We start from the raw sequence: 25,039 nt of genomic DNA on the forward strand, positions 1-25,039 counted from the left end.
GTGAGAGTATATCAGGGCCAGGAGAATAAAACAACTCAACAAAGACAAGCAAACACGGGAAAGATGACAGCCTGGCGAGATGAAGATGTACAACTGGTGGGATCACAGGAAGGTAGAGGCGGTATTTGTGGGGGGGGAGGGGTGCACATCTGCTTGCTGGGGAACCAGCTAAAGAAGCACCTTTCCTGAGCAGGTATAAACTGACTCAATATGGGTCAGTTTCTAGGTTGTGTATTGGGCTGAGACTCGCAGCCAGTACTGATTTTCTGCTGCAAAGAGGTAGGAAGAGGGGTGCAATTTGCACAGGGTTGGCACTTCTGCCTCCATCCATTCCAAGCCACTTTGCACTCTTATTTATTTATCATTTATTTATTTAGAACATGGGTTGTTGTTTTTTTACCCACCCTCCACTTTAAGGTCCCGGAGCAGGCTACAACAATTAAAATACAATATTTAAAACAGTTCAAAACAACTTACGATCACAGAAATAAGGTGGTTCCTTAAAATATTCATCGTGTGTGTGTGTGTGTGTGTGTGTGTGTGTGTGTGTGTGTGTTACATACCATGCCAATATCTAAGCAGGAAGAGACTCCAGAGGTTCCTGCACTTACCTAGGTTTAAATTCCTTGGAATGAAGCTCAGATGGTATATTTATGATATAGGGGTTTATTTATGCATATATACAACCTGAGCATAGGAAGCAAGGGCTCAGAGTATTAACACTCCCGTAGATATTTATTTTATTTATTTGTTCACATGTTTCACAGCATTTATATACCATTTAATTGAAGTAAACTTCGCTATGAGAATTAAAATGCAAACAGACAAGAGTCATAGGAGCAGACAAAGCTGCCTTATATTGAGCCACACCATCCAGCTTAGTACTGCCTGCACTGACTGGCAGCAGCTCTTCAGGGTTTCAGGCAGGGGATGTTCCAAGAGCTACCTGGAGATACCAGGGATTGGATGGGGGGATCTCCTGCTTGCAGAACTGATGCTCTGCCAGTGAGCTGCAACCCTTCCCTTTGTTGCCCAACAAGGGAGTAAATGGTGTGATAAGGGCCTACCATGAAGAGTTGATGTAAGGGTAATACTCCACATTTTGTTTTGTTTTTTGCAGGCTTGGAACAGTTCTGCAAATGAGAAATGATAGAATGTTGCTTATATGATCTTAGTGCCTAAGATTACTTTTTCCTATTCATTACAGATAAGCCATTGCCCCGCGGGATACCAGGAGGCATTTTTGGAATCCTGGGCGTTGTTGCTGCTGCTGCCCTCATTATCAGCGTGGCTGTGACCGTCTTCATTGTCTACAGGCGACAGCAAAAGGGCCGCTCCGACACCGACAATGATCTGTGAGTACCACACGCCCACCACAACCCCATATCTGTTCTCCCAAGGAGGAGGAGGAGGAGGAGAATCAACTTTGAGATTGCATGGGCCAATAAAAGGATAGGGCACCAATTGTGGAAGGTGCTATTGCGTGGGCATTCCCTGGACTGAGGAACAGTGTTAAGTACCTCTAATAGTAGGAAGGAGCTGTCCGTGGTGCTGATCTTCCATGACACACCTCAAGAGCAACCTGAGGCCCCCATCAATGGGATGCATTGAGATCAGATACATCCAATGGAAATCTAGTGTAGAGGACTCACTTTTGCACTCTCTGGACCACCCTTTCTGCCCATCTAATTTCAACTCTAAGAGGCAAATAGCTTTAGCAAGTCCCTGTCCTGGGCTTGCAAGCCTTCATCTCATAGCTTCCCCTTTTAACAGGGCCATTTTCTTAGTACTGGTAAAGAAAATATTCTTTCTTCAGAGGGCATTTGAACATACCTCCCTCTCTCCTATGCCTGCCTGCAGCTTCTCCAAACATCCCTGGAGATGAATAGGGTTTCTAGGGAAAATGTTATTGTGCCGGAACAATGCATGGCCTGTCCATTTTTGTAAATGCATCTCACTCCCCACTTGAGCCCATTTCTGTATGCTAGTTATGCACCAGTAGCACATCAGCCTTGACTCACTCTGTATGTGGAGCCAGTTTTATTGTGGAGACTCTGGGATTGCTTAATAATATTCTAAATGGGGGAAACCTACATCAGCCACCACTGTGCTCACTCCTTGAGAGAAGCTCTTTGCTCCTCTCCTCTGTTCAGAACTGAAGTGGGAGAGATCCAGTCCTGGCATCCAATGAAATATGGGCATGTCTAAGGGTGTGTATTCAAATTGGGAGAGGCTGATCCAATGCAAACAAAGAACTCGGCAGGAGGGGAGAAGATGGTGGATTTCTGCAGGGATATTTACAGAGACCTTTCACGAGCATCATAGGAGGTATCAGTGAGCACACTGGCACCCAAAAGCACCACATTAGTGACCCTGCTGTAAGATGAAGGCTGGAACCTCACATTGTGTTCCTGTGCCCTGCATTGTGTCTATGGCTGACAATTTCTCTTCCTGCAGGATTGACCTTCCCCCCTCCCACAAACCTGCTCCCCCACCTCCCAAGCGGAAGCAGGAGATGAAAAGCCACCTAACAGCAGAGGATATCCAGGTACCTTCCCCCGTTGCTGACTGTCCTCACCTGAAGCAGAACGAAGCATGGTTTCTCCAGCCACTGGTCAGAGTTGCTCGGCCCATCCTATCTGGGGAAGCCTTTTGGCAGGGAGTCAATCTGGTAGGATGGGTGTGATGAGGTAGGATGTGGTGAAGTAGCCATTTCCATAGTTCCTTCAAGGGATACTGTAATTCAGTTTGCAAATCTGGCAAGGAAAAGAAAAGGGGAGGAATGAAACAGAACTGAGGGGGAAAGGGAGTTGGGGAGAGAGGGACAGAAGATAATTCTAATAGGCAAATAATACGGATGGTCTACTGATAACATTTGTGAAGAGTTGCTAATCTGCCCTCTTGAACTTTACTCGCCCTACCAACCACAGGTCGTACACTTGGACAACATGAAGGAGCCAGAGGAAGAGATCCAGAAGTTGCCACCACAACCCCCCTACTACGACATGGCAGCCACCGAGCCAACCCCTCACTCTGACAAGATGGTAAGGATGGGGGCCACTGCCTGCCCACAATCTGGACCTTTCCATGGATCAGGGATGGGGATCCTGCATTCCTCCAGGCACAGCTGGACAACAACACCCATTCTCCTTGACCACTGGTCATACTGGTTGGGGCCTATGGGAGTTGGAGTCTGACAACATCTGGTGTGCCACAGACGTCTCCGTTCCTGATTCTAGAGGAGGCCTTCCTTGCTCTCAGGAGGGACTATCTTGTCTAAATATTTTTTTTGTATGCAGTGTGGAATGCTGCTTCATATATCAGAGATGGGGAACCGGATGCTGGACTCCCAACTCCCATAGTCCCTGACCATTGACCATGTTGGCTGGGGCTGATGGGAGTTGGAGTCGAGTCCAAAAGCAATTGGAGGGCAACTGGTGCCCCATTCCTGACATGCAACTTAAGCACCCTGGTAGTCAGCTGGTGGTCCAGTCTGACTCCCTCAGCTATTAGGTCTCTCCCACCCACTCATCCCCAAAAGGTAACTTCCCATCAGGAACCCCTTGTTGCATCATGATTCCTTTTCTGGGTGAGAAGCAAAAAAACCACAGGTGTTTCTTTGTATAATCTTAAGCCTGTCACTCATAGCAAGCAATGGCTGTTGTGGTACATCCTGCGAGCACTTCTCCAACTTTGTGGGATGGGAATTGTGAATCATTTCAGGTGGATTGCCAGGGTATCAGCTTGGGAGAAAATGGTGATGGTGCAATATGAGAGAGAAGTAGCCCCTTTGGGATGCTGGGCTATGCCGTGGTACCAGATGAGAAAGGGGGAGAGGGCAGGTATTGATCCAGAGTCAATGGCTGCTGCTATTTGCTGTTGGCTCTGGTTGCATCCCTCTTGCAGGACTCAGACCGTTGAGGAGGCCAGCTTGAAAGCAACAATGATTCAGGGGGCCTGTGTGGAGGTCCCCAAGGGGGAGCTTTGCCTGTGGGGAAGCATAGGGCTTCCCACCAGCCAGCATGCCCGAGACTGGGAAGACATCTACACAGAGCATGGAGAGAGGGGGCGGGAGGGCAGGCGGATGCCACGGCAGATGGGTGATCTGCCAGCGGAGCGTGCTGGTGCTTGACTGTTAAATGAGGACAGCACTTTTTTTCTGAAAGCCCTTGTATTGTATGAATCTGTTTCAGCTGCAGGCAGGAAGACGGTAAATGCAAAGCAGGAGCGACAGCAGGGAGATTAGTGGGGGGTCACCGAAGGCGAAGAGAGTTGAGTGGAGAGGAAGGCGAGAGGCCACTTCGGAGGAGGGAGAGGAATACAGAACAGGAGGGGGAAGGTGTCTTTTTCTCCCTAGCCTATGATGGGCTTGCAACACCCATATGCAGGCGAGATTGCTGCTTGGTGCTTCCCAAAGCTGCACATTCAAAGCCTGAGACCAGCCCAGGTGGGCCCCTTGAGATGGTGATGGAGGTGACGGTGCACCCCAAGCTTTGTAGAAAGGTGTCATTCTGGCTCCTTCCCAGGTAACCCAGTGCCATAGATCAGAGGTAGCCAATGTGGTGCCCTCCAGACATTATCAGAACGCAACACCCATCCCTGGCCATTCAACATGGTGGCAGGGGCTGATGGGAGTTGGAGTCTTCAAGGTGGCACATGGGCTTCCCCTGCCCTAGACAACAAGCTTCAAATGGTGCAGGGGAAGGGCACTGATTCGCATGCCATTGTGCAACTTGGTACATGAGAAGAGCAAAGAGCTGGGCTTTAAAGAGTCCTGCTGGTTCAGACCAACGGCCCATTTGCAACCTGCTTCCCACCTTCACCAACCAGATTCCACTGGGAAGCAGAGCAAGATGATCATTCTCTATTGTTTCAATGTTGATGTTTCTTATTTGCGGGTACACTGCTTCTGACCCTGGAGCTTCTGTACCGTCATTCCAGCTATCAGCCTCTGACAAATCACTCCTCCTGTATTCATTTGGGTCATCCTCTGTAAAGCCATCTCAGCTCACAGCCAGCACTGCATCATGTGGCAGTGAGTTCTGTAAGCTACCTGCGCCTTTGGTGAAGAATCGCTTTGTTTTGTCAGTCCCAACCTGCTGCCCATCAGATTCATGGGATGACCCTGAGTTCTAGTGTTGTGAGTCTTCTTTTATTGCTATTAATTCTTTTCATACTGACGATAATTTTAGAAACCTCCATCCTGTCTTCCCTTCCTCATCTTTTTTGGCTAAACGTAAAAGTCTCAAATAACTTTCCTTGTCCTTTACTGCACTTTCTCTACCTTTATGATATTTCATACAGAAACTGGCTAGGGACCAGTTTACTTGCAGTATTGCTTTACCCCACAGATACCGACTCAACTGCTTCAATCTGCAGATTTGGCACTGTTGCAAGTGCCACATAATATCTGTTCCGCAGTTGTAATAAATTGATCGTTTAGCGTGGCAGCTCCCTGCTTGTTAGGACACCCCATATTCATCTCACGGAGCTACAGTTCCCAGAACTCCCTGGAAAGAGGGATTGATTGTTACACCAGTCTGAGAATTTTAGCTCTGGGGGGAGAATAGGGGTCACCTGGTAACTCTCAACACCCTTAGAAAACTACAGTTCCAAGAATTCGTCAGGAGAAAGCCAGAACTGTTTAAAGTCGTATCACAGGCGCTGTGTGGTGTGAACATGGCCTGAGCTTTCTGCACCACCCTCAGATTCTGAAATTGGACTCACTTCTGTGCCTTGTGTCTGCCCTGCTCAGGCTGATGACCCTGGACATTAATGCCGGTTGCTGTTTGATGTTGTGGTCAGTTTGCCAGCTGGCTCCTTTCCTAGCAGACTCCTAAATCAGCAGGTCCTCTGAGTTGGCAGAACAGTCCCAGAGGCATGTGGCCTCCCTAGTCCCTGCCAGGCAGGGCGGTTCCAGAGTCAGGCCAGGGACTCTGAGAAAAGCAGATAAAGCACAATGGCAGCATTAGTATGGAGGCAACAGGTGCCTGCGCATTATGTGGTGATGCAGGCAGTGCCGCCACCTCCTCATATCTCCTGGGACATAACAATGGCTTTCGCCAAATGGAATAAAAGTGCATGGTAGCACTAGCAACTCAAGATGCTGATCTTTGAACAGATCAGATCCTTGGTCTGTTTAAGCCGGTTTTGTCCACTATAACTCCCAAAGTCTCAGGAAGAGGCATTTCTTTTGGGGGGTGCACAAAATGCACATTCAACATGCCATCTGCAAGAGGGAGGAGCAGCAGACATGGGGGGAAGCTCAAATTTTGTAGAAGTGGGGAGGGGAGGGGAAGTGTAAGAGGAGGATAACCTCCAAAGGGCCCAGTGAGGACTGAGCATGCTCAGTTGGTGAATGTCGACTGATTGCTAGGGCTTAGGGAATTGGAAATCAATGAAGCGGGGAAAGGAGTAACCTGGAAGAGGGTATGGCTGGCTGGCTGGCTGGCTGGCGGGAACTAAACAGGAGCACACTATGCTGCAATATTTTGTTGCAGGCCCCTGTTGTATCAGTTTAAATCCAAGCACTGCAAACAAGCCCAAAGGCTACACTCCTTGACTGACTGAGGTACAACAAGCCTCAGAATGGAACTGGGTCAACCCCATCACCGCAATCAGCACAAAGAGGTCAACTGTAAATTGGTTTTCTCTGATTGTGTTCCATTGCAATTGGGGTCAGCCTTTCCACCTGGTCTTTGGTACGGCCTGTGTAAAATCAGTTGGAGGTTTGTGGGCATCATATTCTGAACAAGGCCTTCCCAAACAAGTTTTCTTAGATTATCTCCCCCTGCCCACCTTGCCTTATCATATACTTATCGCCATGGCCCTAGCTCGTTAAATGATTGCAACTGGACCGTTTGTGGTGCTGTAGTTTATTTCTTAAAACTATATCACGCCTTTCCTTCCTTGGGAGAGACCAGAGTGGCAAACACATCAAAATAAATTTCTAAAAACAGTTTAAAACATTCTGAAAACTTCTTTGCAACTGATTCAGGGAAGGCCCATCCCATTTTGCCACCTGAAGTAAAATGGGATTGTTGCCTCCTGCCCCCAACCCCCATGGCCCACCACGACTTTCACCACTGGGCAGGCATTCTGCAAAATATTGCCATTCCACTTCTCTACCCAGGGGCAGGGAAGCCGAGCAGCAACATTTTGTTTGGCAATATATGAACTCAGCATGAGAGGAAGCAATCAGGGGGCTCTTCTCTTTGTGCTACTCCACATCTTCCAGAGAGAGGGAGAGAGTTGTAGGGATGGCTGATCATACATGAAGTTCACTGAGGACTGGAAACAGTGTGCTAGTAATGCTGAGGAAGGGACGCCCTTCACCTTCCCAAAAATGACTACTGCAGTGCCGCCTCATTTAAATTTGATTTACTCCAAGAATGTGTGAATGCACACCTGTCCTTTTGGTTGATGGTGGTGCAGAGCTGGAAACTTGTTTAGGTTTGGAGGTTGGAGGTGGGGACAAAATAGGGAGGGGAAGTGGTAGAGAGAGGGGAACCTGGAAAGAGTATCAGGGGAAGAAGAATAAGTGGGATCGAGGGAGGAAAGAGATGGAGCTTCCATGGTAGAAATGAGCAATGATCTAATCTTAAAACTCTGATCAGGGGGAAGAAAATTATAATGAATGGAGAGGTTCTGGAATTCTGAGTCCAGAGGATAGGTGCCATTCTTCTGTAATTCTTCTGGGGAAGAAATTTGCTCAGGGAACCCAAACTCAGCTGTCCTTTGACATCTGTCCTTCTCCCTATATTGTGATATTGCTTTCCATTTTTTAAAAAAATGCATACAGAAAAAGAATGTAGGTTATGGAAAATAATGTACGAAAATGCTGTACATTGGAGAAAATTGCTTTAGAAAAATGTGTATGGAACTGTGTATATTAGAGTGAAATGCAGACAAAAATGGAGACAGATTTTCCGTGGAAATACTGCTTAAAAAAATAATAATATCACAAACTTGTGCAGAAGTGGCCATAACTAATTTTAAGATTAGGAGAACAGGAAACAGAGAGGGACCAAAACTGATGTTTTTGTCCAACGTTAATGTTCTTCCAGAATAAGGGTGATTGCAGGGACTAGTTGCAAACTTCCATTGCACCCAATTCTAATTTGTCATTCCAGACCCTGCCCCCCAGCTAGACCCTGCCCCCAAACTCTCTCATTCTGATTAGAGAACAAAGATGGATGATGAATCTGGTTCTCTTGCAGAGACAGGTCCTTGCAAGTCAGTCCTCAGACCCTGGGCATGCTCAGCAATATATTTTCCTTCCGAGCTGCTTCAGGGTGGCAGGTTATTATGGTCTGTCCTTCTCTATCCCCCCCCATGCTCTTCCCCCAGGGGGTACTCAAAGGTACTCTTTTTGTTGTTGTTAAAAAGTGTGGCGCTTATTGTAGCAACTTCATGGTGAGTACCAGCGCCGATTTTTCTAGAAAAAAAGCGCTTCCCCCTCCCATACCATTTTTTCCTCCTCTTGAGGCTCCTAGTGCTGATGTCAATGGGTGATGTCTTTTTATCTACTTGTATGTTGAAGATCTGCAGGTAGCCAGAAGAGAAAGCAGCTGAAGATGTGAGCGTTTTGTGATCTCACAGAGCCAAACTAAATGTAATCCTGGCAAGAGCTGTGTGCCCAGGCTGGATTGTTGTTGAATCCTCACCAAGTGGAGGTTTAAAGGACAGTAAAGGTGGTGGGAGCTACAGACCTTTCCCCACCACCACCTTTTATTTAAAATAAGCAGCGCAATCCAAAGTGGACCCAGGACACACCTGCAGTCCAGCCATCGAGAGCCTCTTACTTGCCAAATTCAGAGTTGACCACAGCCCTATGTAGATGTCCTGGCAGAAAACGGCTGCTGTGCACATTACCTGTCACAAGCAGGGTTTCCAAACTCTGGTGCTTTTCTTCTGGTTCACCACAGTGGTGCCTTAAAAACATCTTCTTGACGTGAGGAAAACTCAACAGGTACAGTTTTGGCCCACTGCTGCACATATACGTGGGGGAAATCTTCCCCTGTTGAATTTCTTCCTCTCGGGGACTAAGAAATATATGGCGATGGGGAAGATGGGAAGATGGACAGGAGCGTGCTATTTAATCTCTCATCAGCAAAGGCATCCGAGTGTCTGCCATGTTAACAGAGAGCCAAGTCCGGGATATGGTACTCTGAGGCAGTCAGAGGCAATTACTCAGGAAATCAGCCCTTGTAACAACAGGCTCTAAAGTGCTTGTTATGGAGCCATAAACCTCTTTGAGTGGCTTCCCCACAGCTGGTAAATGGCTGTGAACCATTTCAGAAGGGGTGGGAGGTGCCTTGGAATGAAGCACCTTTTACATAATATCTGTGACAAGGCAGTGCTTCATGTGGAGGGAAAAAGCTGAGAGATCATTATTGGGGGTTTGGGGGCGTAATAATGGGGAGGTTCATTAAGAGACTCCCCCCCCCATCTGAAGACTTGGCTGTATCAACAATGCTGCTTCAACTGTTAATTTCCCAGTCCTTAAAGTTGGAGAGGAAGAGGGTCCTCTGCTAACAGTCCCTCCCTTTGTATGTTAAAAATAATAATAAAATCCACCTGGTCAAGCACAAATTCAGGATGCTGCCATGTTTTCATGGCTTTACAATGGCGTGTTTGATGTCACGGGTGTCCAAAGAGAGACAATACAGGGAAGGCTGGTCTTGGATCTGGGATTCCTGGGGGCCCAGGTCTTTGAGTATATTCCACGCCACAGGTTTACACTGGTTCAAGAGTCCTCCCATCTGTCCAGGGGGATTCTGGGAGCTGTAGTTCTTCTCTGTAGGGGGTCCACCTGTCCTTTGAAGGCCAGCAAGCGCCTTTAGGGTTTTCAAAAGTGCTGTGTGTGACAGCTGCTAAAATGGCTGCTGCGATGGAATGTGTTGCTTAACACAAAATGGCTGCCACATCTGAAAGAGCAGAATGAGAGACAGGTTCTTTTGCAGGCACCATAGAGGATACTGTTGGGCACGTTGGTATAGATATAAGGTGGGGGATTTAAAGGTGATCTCCCTCCCCACTTGAAATCTGACAGAGGACATCTGCTATACAGAGCTGTAGCTAGGTGATCTTGCGCCCCTGGCAGAACCGTCCAGATTGAGCCCCCTAGCAACAGACAAATTAACTCTTCTTTCCGCCTCTCTTCCCCCTCCCCCCACCCCCACCAAAGTCCTGAGGGTGAAAATGGTGCCCTAGCAGTGCTGGGACCATGCTGGAAGCAGCCCAGAGCCTCCTGCAGCACTGGGGCACAAGTTTCAGGAAAAGCACCGACTTCGATTTTGTGCCCCCCTCTCGCCTGCGTCCCTGGCAGCGACCCACTTTGCCCTAACTATGGCCCTGCTACTATACGGTTCTCCTGATGGTGGTCTTGAATCATAGCAGCTGACTCTGAAGGGTTGTTGTTGCAGGGAAGAAACCAGTAAAGATGGCAAATTGAAATACACTATACAATTGTTAATGTGGAGCAGGCAAGCATTCAGGTCCTCAATACGATGTATGATGCCGTTTTTTTACTGTTCATTTTAAACCTTTTTTTATCTCTTCCCCACTGTCATTCTTTATTTTCTGCCTCACTTTGTCTTCCTGCCCCACACATGACCCACCCCATACCTCTGTTTCTTCCTTCCTTCCTGTTTCTTTCTTGGCACGATCCCATTGGTTGTGTGTTTTCGTCCATGTGCATTTGGGTGCGTGCATCTCTCTCTCTCTCTCCCACACACCTCTCTGCCTTCGTGTCTCTTCCTCACACAACACACTTTCCTCTGATGTCGTCACCTTGTTCCCTTCCTGTCCTCCACCGCCGCCACCACCCTCTTCCACGTCTCCATGCCTCACTGCTCTCTCGTCTCCAGAACTCTGGCAACAGCAAGGACTCTGACGTCCAATACGCAGAGTTGGACACCTCCGCTCTGGCGACGTCACCCAGCCCCAGGACTTCGATCCATGCTGGCGGAGACCTTGTCGAGTACGCAACCATCCAGGCTAACTTATGCTAGCGCATGACACTGTAGGCCTTTCCCCCCTCAGATTCTGGCCTCAAGGTACACAAAAGCAAAGCACCGTTTTTTCCAGTCCTTCCTCTCTCGGTTGATTTCTGGCTTCATGTCTGTCTCTTTCCTCCTCCTCCCCCCCCCCCCTTTTGTGGAATGGCTTCCCCACTCCCCTTTGCATCCTATCTTTCCCCCTCCCCTCTTTCTCCTTGCCATGGACCTGCATGCTCCTCTCCTTGCAATGGATGGTTTCCCCCTTTGGTGTTGCCTGTTCAAAGAGAACAAGAGGTGAACCCAGATTTTTGCCTTGCGCTTTGTGCATGTAGCTCGTGGCGGCATGGCCTGCCTCCCTCTTTTGCTTTGTACAGCAGAGGGGAGGGAAGGACAGGAGGGTGGGCAGGAGCTTTGCTCTGGAGACAGGGCTTCTGTATTCTTTGGGGGGAGAGTGAGAGGAGGGTTTTGAAGTTTTCTAAGTGGATGGGTGAGGCAGAGAAGAAAGTACTTGGCTCACCACTTGAAATTGGTCTGGTGATTGCCTAGGGTGAGGTTGATTGTGAGATGGGGAGGAAAGGAGTACTTGTGTTGGGGGAGGTCACATGAGAGCTTAGAGCCAAGAGCATTCCCTCTGTCCTCAGCCAGTTCTGCCAGCTCTGGGATCTGAGCAGAGCAAGAGGATACTCAAGGGAGATGGGTGAGAAGGAATCCAGCAAAGAGCTGCATTGAGAGAGGTTAGAGAGGCTTCTGAAGTTCAGGATTCCAGGTTGTACAGTTATCTAAGGTGGTTGGAAAGTCAAGAAGTTGCAAAACCAAACTCAAAGAAGAAAGGTGTGTGCAGATGAAAGCCACCACTTCTTCAGGGTCTGTCCTAATAGGCCAACCCAAGAGCACACAGCAAGAGATTTTGGAGAGGCTCACAGTGTTGAAAAGTGGGATTTAGCTGGCCAACTCAGTGCCAACTGCCATGGCCAATGGTCGGGATGATAAAAGTTGATGTCCAACAGCATCTGAAAGACCACAGTTTAGCATCTCATGGCCTAGAAACTTTGAAGAATGGACAACAGAGGATCAAGAAAGCCCTGCAGAGTATCCATGGACCACGTCTCCACCATCCAAAGCCTTGCCACCTAGAAAGAGCCAATTACTCCACCACAGGGCACAAAAGGTGGAGCATTAATCTGACTAAATCTGTGGTGGTTGCAGCAGACCAGTGCTGAGGCAACTTGTTCCTGCCTACAATCATATGCAGGGTTGTTGTCCATGGTCCTGAAACTGTTGTGGTTGAACTCTGAGCCAGTGCCCTGAGTCCTGTTGAGGGTCCTGGCTCTGCTCCATCACAAAGTCCACTGAGTTCACTTCCATCATTTCGACCACTGCCTTGTCATTGTGAAAGAAATTGCTATGAGCATGGACATGGTGTCCAGGCAGAGAATACGTTTCCCTTGTTGAATTTTTGTCAGTCAGGCAGCTGTTAAGGACACAGGAATCCTGTCAAGAGAGGGGGGAAGTTGCAAAGCCTGGTGCCACTTATGTGTAAAACCTAGTGAAATGTGGTGATGGAGGGCAGGGAGATAAGACTAAAGGAGTGTGGAGGGTTCAGATCTCTTCACTCACACAAGTACCCCTTCTTGAAATATAAAATGTATCCTACTTCTTATATCTGAATTGGACAGACTGCACTGTCGTCAGCCTCTGGCATGCTAGGGCAGTAGCCAGGGCTCCAGCAATTCATCATGGCATGCTGCCAATGTCTGCAGTGAATGTCCTATAAGATATCTCTTTTTCTGCACTGGCACACTTGGCTGGGTCTAGCTGCCATGTTAACTTTTCAGAACAGCATAGAATAGCAGGCCATTGGGGGTAATAGGGGGAATCAAAATGGTGGCAAGACAAAGCTATCTGGTGCATCTCAGACCACTGCTGCTCACCTCCAAGTAAGCATGGCCTACCAACGGGCAGTTGGACCAGGCTCCCTAAAACCTGGAGCCAGACCTAGACAGGTGTGCAAATCACCAAACAGTACACATCACCTCTAATTTAGCCCAAAGGTGTTCAGCTTTGCATTGTAACAATGAGGGAAGCCTAAGATGAAATACTGCAAGGCAGGCAGAGGCTCAGAAAATCAGCCCCTGTAACAAAAGGCACAGAAGTGTTTGTTTTGGGGGCTGTAATTTATTTATTTATTTTTGCATTGGCTCTACACAGCTGTGCACTTTGCATCAATGCTGTGATTGACCAGAATTTGCCAGATATGGGGGCACAAGTTTGCAACAGAGTATAGTTGCAAGTGGCAAGTCATGCTGAATGAGGTTGAGAGCAAAGACACCGAAGCAGAGGGCGAGTAAGTGAGATGGGGTTTGAAAGCATTGGATGATGGGCATTGTGATACATGGTCAGCAGCTTCTCTGTGATCTGGGGGGTGCAGAGGGTACAGCTCTTTGTACACTGCTTATTGATACCCCTAAAGGCAGGTGCAGCTGCTGCCCTGGAAGAGATTAGGAGAAAATAATAATTCTTCTTTGAATTAGCTTACAAATGCTGTCAGATCTTGCAAAAATCATTGCAAGGGCTTGGGGGATTTTCAGGCCTTGTGGTGATTGACAGGTACATGGCACCACCCACCTGTCAAATTTGACCTGGGGGAGGGGAGGTAACAATCTGAGCCACCGGATAGATCAACCCCCGCCCCATTTAGATGCAAACTTACCTTATTTGCATGTCCCGAAACAGTACACAGGTGGAAATGCAGCTATGTTTTGAAATTCACACTTTGAATTTGACGGTGGACTTCTCCAATCCCCAAATGTGTACAAAACTGCATATAATAGGGAATAGTGTGCATGAAAGTGCATATATTAGCAAAAAAAATTCATACAGAAATGCAGCATATTAGTGGAAATGTATATATTAGCAGAAGTGTCCACTAAAATGCTGGTGAATCTTTGTGAGTTTCTTTAAAAAAGAAAAGAAAAAGAAAACCTCAAAATGGTTAGTAAATGTGGCAAACTGAATTTAGACTGGGGGGAAACGAGAGACTGAAACTGACCAGTCCCTCAGTCCCTCATGTGCCAATCTCTTTAGCTCATTGCTGTTCATAAAGGTCTGCTGTCAGTCTGGTGGCAGGACTTTGATATTCACCAAGATGCCTTTTATCCCTGCTCCATGGCCACATCAGCCTGGGAAACTGCACAAGAGACCTCTTTCCTGCATCAAGTCTGGCAAACGTTTGTGCCGGGCAACTTATGATGAAGGCTTTAGGGAGGCTGCTTCCAGGTGTTTTCTCGAAGGGTTGGAAGAGGAGCATTTGGGGTTACAGGACCCCTCTGTGAACAAGGCCAGAAAGGCAGGAGTGGAGGTGGGGTGTCAATAGAGCTGGGTGGGCCTCCCTCTGTTCTTGCTGCTCCCTTTGTCTCCCTTGCCATGCCACTAGCCCTGTAGAGCCTTCTGTGATTGCCGTAGAGAAAGCAACAGCAGTAGGTAAGGAACGCACTAGTTCTAGCCTAGCCAAAGAGCGGCAAAAGTAACCTCTCTGTTTTACGGTGTCTCACTCGTGTCCTGCGTTCAGAATGAGGATCAAGGTCTTCGTAGATGTAACAAGCGAGAGTGGACAGTAAGTTTTCTTCTCTTTTGCCCTTTCCTGATGGATTGGGGGGATTGGGGGGGGGAGCTCCTAAGACAGCCTTCCCCAAGATGGCACCTCTGAGTGTTGTTGGACTACAACTCGTGTCCTCTCTGACCATTGGCCGTGGGCTACTTGGAATTGTAATCTAACAAACTCTGGAGAGCACCGAATTGGGAAATGCTGATGTTGTAGGGTTTGGCAAATACCTAGATGGTTATATCCTAAGAAGAGCCTTGCTGGACCCATCAAAGGCCCATCTGGCCTTGCATCCTGCTTCATAACAGTGGGCTGACAGATGCCTCTGGGATATTCACACCAAGAACTTGAAGGCAATAGCCTGAGGAAGTAGCATTTAGTTCAGTGGCAAACTATCTCCAACGATGGAAGGGTTGTCTCCAGCTAGCTTCTTCTTTTCAGAGTGGATCAGTTGCAATGAAAGGACCTACATTGGCTATGTCTATTAATGTCAACGGGTTAACTTTGAATATGACTAATCCTGGGTATAATCAGAAGGTTCCATTGAGTTGTCATAGCCAACAGCTTAGATGCCTTTGCAGGAGGTAGCTGCTATATCTATGTGATAAATAAGCAAACAGCTGCCGATATATCCATCACTCATGAACATGGCCAATCCCATTTTAAAGCATCTAAGCCAGCAGCCAACCCACATCTAGTGGAAGTGAGGACTGCTAATTATGCATTCAAGTGTTTTTCCTGTTACCTGTGCTGGATGAAAGCCACCGTCCAAGGGCTTGAACCAAGCTCTCTTTTTCGCAGTCCAAAGTGGGACATGGCCTATTGTCTGCTCTTTGAAATGTCCCAGACTATGTCCATCTCATGGCTTATCCAAATTTAACTTTCCTCCACTCTTTCCAGGCATGGCTTATACTTTAAAGCTCCATGTCTGAGCAACATTTTTTTTTCTGTCCCAGAGCTTCCCGCACAAAACCCTGCTCTTTAAAGCTGAATCAGAGCAAATGGCACTCCGCAGAAAACCCGAATTGCCATGTGCTTTGATTGAACCCTAAACAGGGGATTTTCACAGGGAAAGCTCTGGTGAGGGGGGGGGAATAGTGCTTGGACACAAAGCTTTAAAGCGCAGGCCTATGCCTGGTAGGTGTGGATAAGCCCTAAGGCACTGTGGGGAAAACAAAATGGCAGCCACCAAATACAATGCCATTCTCTGTTGGTGGTTGCCATTTCCACATGCAGTGCATTGAATTCACCCAGTGCCTGAGACACTGTGGTGGAAAGGAAATGGTATCCATCCAAGGGTGGTTGGTGGGACTGGCGGGGAGCCCAAAAAGGAAGTGACAGGCAGAGCCAACCAATTCTAGATTTAACCCATCCTCCTCCTCTCTGCTGAGTTATACAGGGCAACATTCAGACTGAGGAAGAGGAAGCTGACATACAATTTCACCTCCTGGATTTCATGCCTATTTCCATAATGTGAAAAAATATATAGGGGTCTTAGCAGACTACAATGAGTCAACAGTGTGGTGCCGCAGCAGAAAAAAGTAATGCAATTATAGACTGTATCAACCGAGGTATAGTGCCCAGATCAAGGGAAGGAATAGTACCTCTCTATTCTGTCTTGGTCAGACCCCACCTGGTTTACTGTATCCATTTATGGGCACCACAGCTTAAGAAGGGTATTAACAAGCTGAATGTATGCAGAGGAGAGAGATAAAGATGGTGAAGAATCTGGAAACCAAGCCTTATGTGGAATGGTTGAGGGAGTTGAGTATGTTTAGCCTGGAAAAGAGAAGAGAAAAGAGGTGATACGAAAATCATCTTCAAATATCTGAAGGGCTGTCACATGGATGATGGAGCAAGCTTGTTTTTTCTTCAGCTCCAGAAGGTAGGACACAAACCAGGGGATTGAAAATACAGAAAGAGATTCTGACCAAATACAGTGGTACCTCTGGTTGTGAACGGGATCCGTTCCGGAGGCCTGTTCGCAACATGAGCAGAACACAACCCACGTCTGCATGTCTGCACGTGCACGGGTCACGATTCGTGACTTCTGCGCATGCGTGTGATGTCATTTTGCGCATCTGCAAATGCGCGAGTGGCGAAAGCTGGAAGTAACCCTTTCCGGTACTTCCGGGTCGCGGCGGGACGCAACCTGAAAACACGCAACCTGAAGCAAACGTAACATGAGGTATGTCTGTATTAGGAAGAACTTTCTGATGGTGAGATCTGTTCAACAATGGAATGGACTACCTCGAAAGACGGTCGACCCTCCTTTGTTGGAAGCTTTAAAACAGAGGTTGGATGGCCATCTGCCAGGGATTATTTAGCTGTCATTCCTGCATTGCAGGAGGCTGGACTCGATGACCCCTTGGGCCCCTTCCAACTCTACACTTCTAGGGTGCCACTGCACCCAACATGGTGTGTGGGTGCTGAGGGGCAGTGAAGCATTAGCATGGTGGCATTTACTAGCACCAGGCCCGGTGAGCAGAGGAAAAGATAGACCGATCTGGCCCATGGGGGCATTTCTGTGAGAAGATTCAGTGAGATTTGTGCAGCAGATCTTCCCCCTAGATTAGCGGTTCTCAACCTGTGGGTCCCCAGACTACAACTCCCATCATCCCTGAACTCTGGCCTTGCTAGCTAGGGGTGATGGGAGTTGTAGTTCAACAACATCTGGGGACCCACAGGTTGAGAAAGGCTGCCCTAGATGATGCCACACTTTAATGAGTTGGGGGGAACTCTTTGGATTTTCAACTTCAGAGACAGCCCCCCCCAAAACAGCTCTTATCTTTTGTTCCCAAATTACACCCCTCTCCCGATTACATATCAATAACTACAGCAGCAATCTTGAGATGGTTCTCCTCTCCTCTCTCATCACTTACCCTCCCCCCATTCTTGGCATTTCTCCCCCTAAGCTGGGAATTTGTTCCTCGTGAAACAGATGAGATGAGAGTCCGTCTCCCCCCGCCCAATCCGCCTTGGGAGGTCTCATATTTTTTGTTTCTTTATTCCAGAGGTGGATGATTTTTATTGTCAGCGAAAGGATGGTAATCCTGCAAAATCCACAGTTGGGAGCCCTCCCAGTTCTTCTGAAGTAAGAACTAAAGCCAGTCATATGGCACTTTGAAAATGTAATCTCATTGCAGCGAAATTTCCCAGCTGAGGCACATTTTGTATTAAAAAAAGAAAGGAGGAAAAATTTCTCTCAAGGCTTCTTTGAGGGCTTCTGGTGCCTCCTTTTTCCTTTGAACTTCCCATCTCTAACCACACAGGTTACAGAAACTATAAAACACCCAAAGGTGAATGCTCAGTTTGTTGAGGACTCCAGGAAGATGAAATTGGAAGAAAATGGTATTTATTTCTCCACTGTCCAAGAGCACCATAGAGCATGTATCAATTCCCTGCTAGGTGGCCACTAGCAATCCAATCCTGTGCCACTACCTAGGCTGCTGGGCTCTTATACCCTTAATAATTTCATGAATAGCGGAAATGGAATTACAGAGTGGGAAAAACTTCCCCTGTTGAGTTTTGGCTTACTACACATTTAGAGGCATAGGAGCATGTGGGGAGGGAATCTTGGTTTCCCATGTAGCATTTCCTAACCCATCAAATGAAGACCTTTTAAACCAGAATCTGCCAGGCTGTTAAAAAAATGCCGGGATTTTGACATTCCATTTAAAATAATAATAGAAAAGAGATAATTTAGCCTTATGTAGGAATCGCTTTGGAGATAAAGGGCGGGAGGGTGAGGGTAAAGACACGGGGATGAAAAGAGACACTGGTGCCCATTAAATTTAATTAGCTCATTACCCTTAATTTAATATCAAATTTTTCTGAAGGTAAATGAGACTCGGGGAGATTCGGGGAGTGACTGGCAGGAGCAGCAAAGGGCACTGGCTGGCAGATGCCTGAGCTAAGATCGACTCTCCTTTGCTTGCCTCTCTACCTTCAGCTCCAGAGCATCTGCTTGGCATGCAGAAGGACAATTGCTAGCATTTCCAGGTAGCACTAGGGATGCCCCCTACCTGGAACTCTGAAAAGCCACTGCCAGTCAGTGTGGACAATATTGAGCTAGGTGGGACAGTTGTCTGACCTGGTAATAATATGTTCTTATGTCTGGCTGTGTGTGGAGACACATGACCTCTGGAGGCAAATTTAAAAGCCTTGGAGGCTCCAAATCTTCCAATATTTTAAGCTGAAGGGCGGGAACTAGGAGATGGTCCTTTAAAAGTAAAGGTAAAGGGACCCCTGACCGTTAGCTCCAGTCGTGGCTAACTCTGGGGTTGCGGTGCTCATTTCGCTTTATTGGCCGAGGAAGCCGGTGTACAGCTTCCAGGTCATGTGGCCGGCATGACTAAGCTGCTTCTGGCAAACCAGAGCAGCGCACGGAAACGCCGTTTACCTTCCTGCCAGAGCGGTACCTATTTATCTACTTGCACTTTGATGTGTTTTTGAACTGCTAGGTTGGCAGGAGCAGGGACCGAGCAACGGGAGCTCACCGTCACGGGGATTCGAACCGCCAACCTTCTGATCAGCAAGACTTGGCTCTGTGGTTTAACCCACAGCTCCACCCAGTCCTTTAGCCTCTCGTGAATCAACCTGAGCTTCTGTGAAGGATGCTCTCTTTGGTCTCTCTCTCTCTAAGCTCTGCAGTATCTGGGCCTGAAGGCTTCACTGCATACAAACCTTCGTGGTGTGAGGCCGCAGATGGTGAGCTTGACATGAAAAAATTATCCTGTGTCTGGACAGGCCACCCTGGAAGCACCATCAAATGCCAGGGGGCCCGGGGTTCATTTGCATATCAATATGTAATCACAATAACAGGCATGATCACTGTAGCTATTGAGGGGCTCGCCTGTGACCTGGGCAACCCAGCGCCTCCAACGGCAAATGGCTTCTTCCAGCCAGGACCTGATTTCTGGAATCGTAAGGAATCAAATTCACTTGACAAACTTCTGCTTAGCCAAGCACTCCATCCTCATGACCAATGGGAAATTGTTTGTATCTTTAACTACCAAAATATAATATATATTTTTAAGAAGAACAGTATCTGAAATTATAACAGAACCATGGCATAAACAGAGCTGTCTCATATATAAACTGATGATATGCAGTGATCCCACAAGAGCTGGGGGGGGCACAGAATTATATATTGCACTGTTGTCAACTTTCTACTCAGAGAAGCCCCACTGAAATAAAAGGGCATTACTACTCATGCGCCATTAATTTCCAGTCCATCCACCTTGAGTAGAACTTAGTGGACTACAACCTATTGTGTGCAGAAATCAGCCTTCTAAGAAATCCAGCCTTTCCTTTAAAACAAAACCTTATCTTTTTGATACTTTCTTTATTAAAGAATGGGGAAGCTATGTATTTCAAAAATCATTGTAAACAACTAGATACATTAGCAGGACTAATTTAAAATAAAGCAGTTAAAAGGTGATCTTGGGGGGAAAGTAGATAGAACTTGTAAAAAAAAAGATGTTAAGGGGGAGGTACACTGTAATTAAATGAATTTATTTTGCAACCAGGGAAGGAGAGGAGGGAAGTCGAAATGGGGGGTATAAATGTAAAGGATGACTATTGTTGTTAACTCGAAAAACTGAAAACAAATATAAAACAAAGCCTTTTGGCTGCAAATAGCTTGTAATGCCGGGGAAAGTAGTGGTGGCAAAATGTTTGCTAAAATCTTGGAAGCTGGCAGCAAGTGCTCAGGAGCGGGTAGGTCTTCAGCCTCCTGCCTAGTCCCTCCTCATGATTAATCAAATTGGAATACATTATGCAGAATAAATGACAATAAGGTGACATTCTGCAAAGTTGTCCAATTTGCATAATTGCAGTTTTCAGCATTCAGCTTTTCTAGTTGCATTAAAAATAAAATAAAAAACACCGCACACAGACTGACTCTTTTCATATTGCTTTCCTGGAGGGGATGACTCCATAAGAGGAGCGCAAGGCATTCCTTCTCCACCCACTACCCTGCCTTTCCACTCACCAATTTTCCCCCCAGTGCTTAATTTACCCCCGTTGCTCCAGTCAAGGTCTAGACTTCATTCATCCACCTTCACACATCCGGCCAAGAACAGGCAGTTCTCCAGAATGCGCTCCCTGCCTCATGAATCCATTTGACTTTGCAGTTCCATCAATAAATCATTAGTGACATTTTGTTTTCAATGTGTGTGGAGGGTGGTTTCCTCTCTCACCCTCCAAAAAAACCCCAAACCCAATCATTATGAAATATTTAGCATGGAAGTTGGCAGCAGGTGGGGTTGGCAGATCTCAAGTGGGCTTGCAAGGTGTTGTTTTGTGTTCTTCTTGAGCCTTCAGGCTTTTTCTCCCAAGCAAAGACAATCCAAAAAGACCTTGATGCCAAACAAAAGCCCTTGACAGGGTTTCTAAGCAGGTCAGAGAGAAGGAGGGAGGAAAGGAGTCGGAAAGTGGAATGCAGATCAAAGGGAAAGTGTTTAGAAAGGTGATAGGAAGCCAAGACAAGGCTCTCAAAGCTTTGCATGCAGAATGTTCCAGGTTCAATCTGCAACAGCATCTCTAAGCAGGACTGGAAGAGAACTGTGCCTAAAATCCTGGAGAGCTACTGCCAGTCAGTGTAGACAGTACTGAGCTAATTGGCCCCAAGAAACTTGGTAAAAGGCAATTTCCTGTTAAAGATCAACCCATGCCCAGAGGCAACCTTCTCCCCAAATTCTAGATTCAGGTAGGTAGCCATGTTGGTCTGACGCAGTCAAAATAAAAAATTAAAAAATAGTCCAGTAGCACATTAGAGACCAACTAAATTTGTTCTGTTGTCTTTGTCCATGGAGCCTGGCGTGCTCTGGTCCATGGGGTCACGAAGAGTCAGACGCGACTAAACGACTAAACAACAACAACAAGTTTGTTCTATGTATAAGCTTTTGTGTGCAGATACCTGAAGAAGTGTGCATGCACACAAAAGCTTATACCCAGAACAAGCTTAGTTGGTCTCTAAGGTGCTACTGGACTATTTTAATTTTTTATTTCTTCTCCCCAAAGACACTTTGTTGGGTCAGATCTCCTGTATTCAAAAGAATATTGTGCACAGCTCTCAGTCTTCTCCAGGCTAAACTGACCCAACTCCCTCAACATCCATAGCCATATACAACACCCGGACAACAGGAAGTTACTTAACCATAGCTGTCAACTTACAGATTTGAAAATAAGGGACCAGCAGCCTCAAAAATAAGGGATCAGCAGCCAAAATAAGGGATCAACAATTACTTTGATAAAATACATATTTTGTTGCATGCAAATGGCTTTAGATACCTATTAGGTCCATAAATTACCATATAGCATATTTTCAACACAAAAAAACAGCAACAATTTGTTATTGGCAAAGGACAGCTGGACATAGAAAGGGCCCCATTATCTTCAGTAGCTTATTTAAGGGACATCCTCAATAAGGGACAGCAGCGGGACATGGCGCTGGGATAAGGGACTGTCCCGCCAAATAAGGGACGCTTGACAGCTATGTACTTAACACTTCCTGTGAGTCCCAGGCAGGGACCTTGTTGAGACATTTTGCCAGTACTATCAACTATAAAGTTGATAAAAGATATATACCCACCTTGCAGGGGCAGCATCAAGGCTTGGCATAGTTAGGTATATGTTGAGGGCCCTAATCCCTGAAAGAGGCCTCCTGTCAAGAGCTCCCCTGGACCTGCTGTTCTTCTTCACCATCACAGTGTGTTTGTTCTCCCATCTCTGGTCCAGATCAGTAGAGGGAAGGAACAGGGTGGGAGACGCCACCACCAGCTTCCTCATTGGCTCTCCGCCATTGTGGATCTGTTGGTGGCAACTCTGTGAGGCTTGCCTTCTCCTGCAACCCCTTCCAAGCAGAGCTGCCACAGTGACCCTGCTAGCTGGAGACAGGTGGGTGTGAATGGGGAAACAATAGCATGAGCTACACAGGCTAGGAATCCTATGAACGTTCCATGTGCAGAAGGAGGCCGGAAACGTAAGACTTTGCAGGCATGCTTCTTACTTCTGTTTTGTGAGGGGTGGTGCACCTTCTCCTGAACTTCGCTCCCAAAGCCAAGGTGGAAACCTCCATTGCTGATAGCACTTAGAGGAATGTTGCTGCCTCCTCCTTTCCTACGCCTCCTGCTCTTTTCTCCTAATTCGTGTTGGTTTCATTTGCCTCGGTTGTGGGGAACGAAATAGCAACGAGGGGAGGGGCGAGCATGACATTTGCATGTGCCAAACAAGCATGTTCTGCTGATACAGATTTGCCTTGTCATTGTCTCCCGCTTGCCCTAGATAGCAGCGCTGTCTATTCAATGGATTCCGTCAAGTGTTTTCCAGCTTCATAGCCAAACTCTGCTTAGTACATAGCCAAACTCTGCTTAGTACATAGAAAAGGTGGAATTGTCTGCTAAATTATACATTTCTCTCACAGCCTAGTCTCCAAAGCACTTGATAGGTCTGGGGAGCAATTTACAAAGTGGATAACAGAAGGGTTGATACAAATGAGAGGCTATATAAAAATTATCCATTTTCTGAGCTTACATTTGGAGCATGCCCTCATTTGGAAGGGAGTGAGTTCAGTGCCACTCACCTGCCATAGAGAGACAGCAAAATGGGATGAGCAACTGACATGGCAGATTTTTCTTTGATTTTTTTCCCCTGAGAATTGTTTTTCAGAGTTGGACTCTTTTTCTTCTTCTTTTGTTCTCTGGATCAAGGTGACTGAATTGGGAAACAGAAGGCTTTGAAATGGTTTAAGCATGATAAACATTCAGGCCCCATCCACACTATGCATTTAAAGAAGTATCATACCACTTTAAACCACCATGGCTTCCCTCAAAGAATCCTGGTTTGTTAGGGGTGCTGAGAGTTACTAGTAGAGTCCCTATTTCCCTTGCAGAACCGCAATTCCCAGAGTTCCCTGGAAAGAGGGACTGGTGGTTAAACCACGCTGCAAACTGTAGTACTGTGAGGGGAATAGGGGTCTCCTAACAACTCTTCAGCACCTTTACAGTCCCCAGGAGGAAGCCATGATTGTTTAAAGTGGCGTCCTAGTGCTTCAAATATAGGGTGCATATGGGGTTTCAGTTGTGTGTCTGCACATGATGTTGGGATTGGTTGTCAACTTGACCACACAAGCACTGGACCTTTCGATTGCAGTTTTTTTGGTCGCGACTAGCTAACACAAGGACTATATGTGAGGTTGTCTCACACTGACTCTTTTCATTGGATCCATCCATCCTGAAACTCCTAAGTGGTAGATAGATTTGAAAACACTGGAAAGCAAAGCTAAGGCTTTATCATGCAAAATGGGATGAGGAACAAATTCAGTTCAGCTAGGGTTGCCGTACGTCCGGACGTATCCAGAATGCTGCAGTTGGCAGCACTGTCCTGATTTTCACTGTTTGAAACATGGCAACCCAAGTTTAGCTCACAGTTCAAATGCAAACTTATTTAATTTTCACTTACTGAAACAGTGTGCAAACAAAAACGCAGCCATCCTTCAAACTTTTCAGTTCTCCAAAATTATGCAGTGCAGTTTTCCAATGAAATGATGTGTGCAAACATACATAGATTTGGGGGAAGTGTGCATAGAAATGTATATATTAGTGAAAATAACATATAAAGATGCATCCTATTAGGGGAAATGGTTTGCAAAAGCACATATATCCCGAGTAATGTGCACAAAAATGGCTTATGAATTTTCATGGGGCCTTAAAAATAAAATTTGTAAACTGGTGCTACAGAAAATTGAGCTTATGATACGTAAAAGAAGGAACCAAGCGAAACTGAAACTGACAGATCTGTCCATCACAAAACTGGCAGATTTGCGTATCCATCATGGCAGTTTAGAAAGGAAGGGGTGGGAAATCTGGAAGTGGATTCTGCATAGGATGATCTCAAAAACTGCTCTGCCATCTACCGATTTACTACTTTCCCCTCGAATTTATGACTGAAACTCATTTGTTTTCTGTGTATTTATTATTCCCTCAACGCATGGCCATCTGCTCAATTCGGGATGTTAAGATACCGCTGCTAAATGCGTTCTGCACAACCAAAGGACATTGAATGTGCATCCTAACACCCAGAGAACCATTCTGATATTTCTAGCATGCTCTGAGCTACCCAGTGTTGATTTGGGTTGTTCTTCCTACAGTGTAAGGGTGGCAAATAGAAATGTTCCTACATTCTTTTAAACATGAAATAAACAAATTGATAAGGCATAACTGCCTGACATATAAAGCAATGAGAAAGCTGCTCTTTATATTGACCTCGTACCCTCCAGCTGTTTCAGACTGCAACTCCCATCTGCTGGGAACTATAGCCCCAAAACAGCTGGAAGGCACCAGGTTGGCAAAAGCTGCTTTATACCATCCTCATCTTATTCTGGGCAGAATAAGGCCACATTCACAGCATACGTTTAAAGCGCTATGATGCC

General features: G+C 46.6%; 1 protein-coding gene and 1 long non-coding RNA gene across 6 annotated transcripts in view; one reads left to right on the top strand and one right to left on the bottom strand.

Annotated features, from left to right (window-relative positions):
- NECTIN1 (nectin cell adhesion molecule 1) overlaps positions 1-25,039 on the top strand; it is a 186,609-nt gene that overhangs the window by 158,596 nt on the left and 2,974 nt on the right. For 2 of the 5 annotated variants that reach the window (XM_083588727.1, XM_083588730.1), the window contains 3 exons: positions 1,208-1,355; positions 2,458-2,548; positions 2,931-3,044. In XM_083588727.1, coding sequence (XP_083444853.1) covers positions 1,208-1,355; positions 2,458-2,548; positions 2,931-3,044 — 353 coding nt within the window. Of the gene's footprint in view, positions 1-1,207; positions 1,356-2,457; positions 2,549-2,930; positions 3,045-10,871; positions 11,061-14,571; positions 14,617-25,039 lie in introns of all 5 variants that reach the window. The other 3 variants (XM_083588728.1, XM_083588732.1, XM_083588733.1) reach the window with 3 other exon arrangements.
- On the bottom strand, positions 1,108-9,935 carry LOC310750795. Its single transcript, XR_014542282.1, has 4 exons — positions 9,580-9,935; positions 5,728-5,936; positions 2,579-2,756; positions 1,108-1,133 (listed from the first exon to the last, which is right to left on the bottom strand). It is a non-coding gene; the product is annotated as an uncharacterized lncRNA (long non-coding RNA).

This window comes from Podarcis filfolensis, assembly GCF_964270895.1.
Source record: "Podarcis filfolensis genome assembly, chromosome: 15".
NCBI lineage: Eukaryota > Metazoa > Chordata > Lepidosauria > Squamata > Lacertidae > Podarcis > Podarcis filfolensis.